The sequence below is a fragment of the Solenopsis invicta genome, chromosome 7, assembly GCF_016802725.1.
Source record: "Solenopsis invicta isolate M01_SB chromosome 7, UNIL_Sinv_3.0, whole genome shotgun sequence".
Taxonomy (NCBI): domain Eukaryota; kingdom Metazoa; phylum Arthropoda; class Insecta; order Hymenoptera; family Formicidae; genus Solenopsis; species Solenopsis invicta.
Genome location: NC_052670.1, coordinates 10,008,258 through 10,014,675, shown reverse-complemented (window position 1 = coordinate 10,014,675; position 6,418 = coordinate 10,008,258). Strand labels below are relative to the sequence as shown.

Genomic DNA, 6,418 nt, shown 5'->3' with positions numbered 1-6,418 from the left:
AGTAATTATCATTAGAATAAGAAAGAGAGTGAGGAAAGCAAACTAAGTGAATATCTAACATCAACAACAGATTGAAGACTGTTGACTGTTGAAATATTTGAGAGATAAAAAAAGTCTTGAAATATGTAATAATATATTTGTCAGATATTATGTATATAAATACTGTAATGTATCACATATCATAAAATATCTAAAGTAAAAGGACACAAAATGTTCTCACTTACCTGTAATCTCAACGTAGAGGAGCTGATTCATTTGTAAAGTTTCGGATTAAATAAACTGGAATTTGAAATACAATTCTTTATATATTTTTTCCTTCTATATATTTTCGTCCTATGATAAATCGTCACTGCGGATAAACTGATAAACCTTAATAATAACAAACGAGATTCGTCCGTGAGTATAATTTTATTCGTACCTAACTATTACGTGCAGATACAAATCCTAATAGATCAGTCTTATATACACAAACGAGAAAAAACATAAGTCCTAAGTGTAACAAGGTATAGCTCAAGAAACGAGCGGTTATCCGAAAAACGAGAGAATGCCTGTATCTCGTTGCTCCCGATTGCTGTCGATAGACGCACAGCAGACATTGATGGGTCGAATCGTAACGTATGGCACAAAGCTTATGTCACGCAAGGGGAAAGCAATGTAATTGGATATGCATAAACGAAAGCGAAGTCCCAAGTTCTTTCTCGGATACAATCAACAAAAGAGTTTGTATAAAAATTCAATATCGTAACGTTGCATTATTTCCGATGCACTTAGCATCAAATCCATTGCATGGGACTTTGTTTAAAGTCGCGGTGATTCAAGCAGAAAAACGATTCACTCGCATTGCTATATGAATACCGATGCGTTACGATAGTTTGACGGATGTGCTTTACGTAAATTCATTACGGTACCTTATGTATATCTTAATATATATTACGAGCACTGGAGATACGTGGAAAGCCCGAAGCATGATCGCCTCGCACAGCGTTGGCGATGCTAATAACAACTATATGTGGAGCCGATTCTGCATAGCAGAAAGTCCACCGAGCTTTGTCAGAGTGATACGTTTTTTATCAAAAGATATCCGAAATTGTATGGCAAACAGACCCAAACAACACGTATGTTTAAAATCAGGACCCAAGATGTTTTAAACTTCTTGACTCACTACAGGTATTTATAAAATTGTGAAAATCAAAGATTTAAAATTGTTAATTCTTTTTAAAAATAAGAATAAAAATTACATAGTTAGAAGGTTAAAATAAATAAATAAATAAACTGTAACAACGATAGTTATGACATTGGGTAAAATAAAAAAAATAATAATAAAGTATAAATCATAAAACGTGAATAATAAAACGAAAATTAAAATTTACAGAAATTGAATAACAGAAAATCAGAAATTAATATAACGTGTTTAGCAATTTATCGCTAATCTCTTATTTCTAAAAATCACATCGCGAGAATAAGCTCAGCTGTCGCATTGACATAGCTTGTTTCGTTTTCTGATTATGTACAATTCAATTCCAAAGATTCAATTATTTATTGATTATCGGAACACAAACGAAGTTTTCGGTATATTCTACAAATCTATTTTATCAATTGCAAATTTTGTTTTATTGAAAAGTATTCACATTTCAATGCATTTTTGCAAGATTCTTTTTACGTATTATCTTGTTTTTTCATAATCCAAGATGGCTGCAATGAGTAGTTAAGAGCCTCATAAAGACATCTTTTAAATACGACGTCTAAAGACATCTTTAAGACGCCCCGATTTTAGACATCGTTTGGGAATTTATATTATTAATTCAACAAATTTATATCATTACTTTTCTTAACAATACTTATTATCAAGATAATTTAGTCGATGTTTTATTCATCTAAAATTATAAACAATAATTTCTATATAATATTACTGTAAACTATTATTTGTATTATTCTACTATCAACTTAAAAAAAGTAGCAATCTCATATCACGCATAATAAAGGTCTAAAAGACGAAAACAAGAACCTAGAAAAATCTTCGATTATATATTGCCAGCGTTGATACTTACTAAATTCTATCAAAATACGCTTCTGTATCCAAAGTATCCAGCTTTGTAGCCACCAGCAATTCATAAGTACATAGTCAAAGATATTTCGCGAAATGCGAGAAATCTAACCATTTCGCGATTCGCGTCTGACTTGGCTCACGCATGCACTACTGACGTCCTCAATCTCGCTTCTCGCATTTACACATCACGAACGATAAACCTCTTGAGAAATCTTACCTACGTCTTTCCTGCTAACCTAAATTTAATTCAGACCTGTATAGTCACGATAAATCACATATCATCAATATTGAATATTCGTCAATAAATATTCAGAATCAATACCCTATTTTCTAGAAATTGATATATTACAAATGCTATTACGTAATAAAACATTATCACGATCGTATCGACAGAAAGGGACGATTAAGTCAATCGTCCGTTGATAGTGATGGCAACAATAAGGGTCGAAAAGTTTTCATCGCACTAAACATCGACACTGAAAAACTGTACGGCATACTAATATAAACTAATCGTTAATGCTTTTCGACAATAATTAGTGAAAAATAGACGAGGAAAAGCCTCGATTACCTAATATTTCTGTCATCGTTAAATAAAAACGCACTTTTGCACTGCAACTCCCTGCGAGACTCTCTTCAAAACTCTACGAAACTCTTGAATTAAAATTCTTCTGGTCTATTGTTATGGCACACATGAGACTCGCGTAAAGAATATAAATCATTCACGACATTGTCTCTTCAACCTAATCCGCTGACACATGCGGGACAAGCTATCGCACCAACTCGATTCTCGAAACTGTCATATATCGGTACAAGTTTTTACACTTACGCCGACACTAGCGGCAAGTGTTGATGGTCTTCTTAACGAGACACGTGTTGCACGTGACTTCGCAACACCACCGGAACCTACACTGACAATTGACCTTCTCCTTGACGATTCTGGTGTCGTAGCCTCTACCGCAGCAGAGGAGCTCACAGCCCTCGACCCCAGGACTAGTCGCGTTACACTGACGCCCCGTCGTCCCCAAGGAACCGGTCTTCCGGTTCAGCTTGCAGAAGTCCGGCGAGTCCTCGCTGTAGATCAGGTCGAATCTACCGGGCGGCTTGATCGTGGGGCCCTCAGTGATGAAACTGTGGCCGTCGTTGCTGGGAATGACTTTGGCCGCGCCGTCAAAGGACTCCTTCAATCGATTGCCGACCTCCCGAAACGGCGGCATCTTGCGCCAACAAGTGCGCACCGTGCAGGAGCCAGAGAGCCCGTGGCACTTACATTCGGTCCTCATAAAGTTGCGTACGGCCTGAGGAGCGAATGTACATACCACATCGGGTAGTAACGTATACACTTATTTTATCTTTCTAACAGAATCTGACGGCTTTAAAATCTCTAACAACATGCAGATATCAATTTATCAAAAGTTCATTGATGAAAAAAAAGTATTGATTATCCTCGTTATCGAAATAATATCCCTATTGCCTACGATAATGTTAAAGTGTGTCCTCTAACTTTGTTAAAATAACATTTACTAAAATCTTGAAGTCGAGAGCAACGTTCTTGAGAACAATGGAATTGGAAGATACACTGACTTAGATTTACTTTGCTCTTCCATTATATTGGACAATTGAGTACCAGTGAGATCGATTTCGATTATCGTTATCGAGCACGATAAAAAAATGACCAGATAAGCAGAAAAGCACAGCATAGAACATTAGAAGTAAACAGAAAATAGATATAAGAATAGATATATGACTCACCAGACGACCAGCGTCGTTATTATGAAGCTTTACCAGCGTTTTTATGTCACTTCTTTTACGATACGGCGCGTCCATGAATTCTCGAGATTTTTTAAATCCAAAGTTCACGTTATCGCCGCATCCTCCCCATTCCCAGTCTCCTTCCGTCGGCAAACTTTTCTTCGCTTCGACCGTACGCGCAAATTTAGCCAGACGGTTACCTGCAAAAGTCGTCATTTTCTGCTATTACCAAAAAATACAGCCGCGAGGAAGATAATCCGCAACGTGATCCGCAATTTTCAGCATTTATAAATAATTTTCATTTTTGCGGTTTTAAAGAACTTACGAAAGTATTACGTTATATACAACTTTTCTCAAAATAAAAATATAAAAAAGTCTGCCTTAATTTATGTGACAAAAAAAGTAATAATAATTTTAGAATTATAATGGGTTTTCTTAAAAGCCTATAAATTACGAACGTAAATTCCGATGGGAAATTAATGGGAAATCGATATGCGGATTAAATCACAAAGAGAGACCAAGAGAGTAAGCTTTTACCCTTCGACGTCATCTTATCGCAGGAGCATTCCACGAGGTCACCCATAGTGCAGGCTCTGGTAACCGCATAAGTAACTCCAGCGGCGGTGATGGCGTTCACGAAACCCGTCTCCCGCGTATCTGTAAGCACATGGAGGGGAATCCGAGATCAATTAATGGACTATTACCGCGGTAGCGTGGTCCGCAACGTAAATCACCGATCGCGAAACAAGAAGAGGCGCGCCCGGCGCGCATATGTGCGCGGTAAGCGAGTGGTAATAAAAAAATCAGCAAGAATCTTCCCGGTCGCATGGTGCCTCAAACGAAGGTGGATGTCGGGAGATAACGTCGGCAAGGGTTAGGCGAGGAAAGTTGAAGAAGGTCGCGCGCAATCAGATCGCCCGAGAAACAAATCGGATTACGCGTCAGCCGGCGAATAAGACAATTTAAAACCTTCTTACATATGTGCATGCCGGACTCTTAGAATACATTAATTAATGATATCGTGCCAAATGCGAAACTATCTAGAAATACTTGGCTGGATAGAAAAATTTTATAAAGGATTGTTCTAATCAAATTTATCGCTCCTCTACACATTTTTTCATTTTTAAACTTTTATATTTATTACGTATTATATACATATATGTATATAAATATATTTGCAATCAATATATAGCTATTATCTATCTAAATAATGTTTGCAAACATATATAAAATATAAATGGCAGGATAGTCATATAATAATAATTATAATAATTATCTAAATTATATTATTTTTCTATTATAATCTTCTAAAAAATTTTAAGTAATCTCTCAACAAACACTTCTTACAAAGATCATTAGCTGACAGAGTAATCTAGGTTAATTATTTATAAAAACAAATATAATTATGATAATAGTCATAAATTATCGTATAATATTAAAGGTCAAAAAATGTCTATTCATGCAATAATGTTAGATCTTACATCGTTATTTGAGTATCAAATGTAGAATAAATAGGCGGTAGAAAGTATAATTTGACATCAGACACAGTGTACGTATAATTGCTTATACGGCGGAACGTGTATAGGCCATTACGTGTCAATTAGTCGATGCAATGGCACGCAATTAACACTTTAATTTTTTTTTTTAAATATGAGAATATAAGAAATCGCTGTAGCTGCAGGCATTCGCAAACGTATTTCAATGGCGTCATGACGATTTCACCAGATTTCAAGTGATTATACAGACGATTAAAAAAATCATTCATATAGCTAAAGTCAAGATTGTTTAATTATAAATAATATTCTCTATTATACTACAATTTTTAATTACATAACTACATGAAAAGAACGATTTTGCTAAAGTGAAAAATAATTTTATTGGACCATCCAAATAATTGTAATGTATGTTCAAGCATGATAAGCAATGCGAATTATTTTGATGACCTAACAAAATTATTTTCAGATCTGTATCCAACTAAATTTTTAGATACTTTAGCAAAACCGTTCTTTCCGTGTATATCTAACATTGCGTGACAAAGAAATGCAATAATTTCCCTCGATATTTAAACAAATTTTAACAATTTCAAATTCGTTAAAAAGATATTTTCAGAATAAAATAAATTAAAATTGGCAGCTTTAGGATGCCCTATATACGACAAGCATTTGAGCTTCTTTCAATTATTTCACCTTGAATCCGTACACAACCCTCGCCCAAGATATCAAATTGCAAATTCTATCTGGTAGTTCCGTGAGATGTGGGTGGCGCCGGTCGCCAATGGGCCGTACGAAAAGATCAGCTCGTCAGTATGAAAGGGGTATCGTCAATGTCGAAGGTCTTGGGAGCAGACGCCCATCGGTGGGTCTCACAATTCAGGCTCACGCTTGTCTGGCTGCAATAGGTGTACGACGGTGACCCGCGGAGACTCACACCCGCTGCAATTCCCCGTGATGTGTGAGTGTGTATTCGGTTTCACCTGTCATGTCTCCACTCAATCATTAAGCGGACAATGCGCACGACGCGGAATTTCACCCCTTTTCAAAACGGAAGATCGCCACCGCCCCGGCCGATCGACCATTGTCTCTAGAATTCACGAGCATCCGGTTTTTGCAAGTTTTTGCAAAA

The 6,418-nt window shown here is 36.3% G+C and overlaps 1 protein-coding gene across 3 annotated transcripts in view; it reads right to left on the bottom strand.

Moving 5' to 3' along the window:
• Positions 1-285: 285 nt before the first annotated feature.
• LOC105200052 (protein Wnt-6) overlaps positions 286-6,418 on the bottom strand; it is a 125,780-nt gene continuing 119,647 nt past the window's right edge. For all 3 annotated transcript variants that reach the window (XM_026138656.2, XM_039452033.1, XM_026138657.2), the window contains 3 exons: positions 4,334-4,453; positions 3,797-3,996; positions 286-3,342 (listed from right to left, as the gene is read on the bottom strand). In XM_026138656.2, coding sequence (XP_025994441.1) covers positions 2,881-3,342; positions 3,797-3,996; positions 4,334-4,453 — 782 coding nt within the window. In that variant the 3' untranslated portion in view covers positions 286-2,880. The remainder of the gene's footprint in view (positions 3,343-3,796; positions 3,997-4,333; positions 4,454-6,418) is intronic.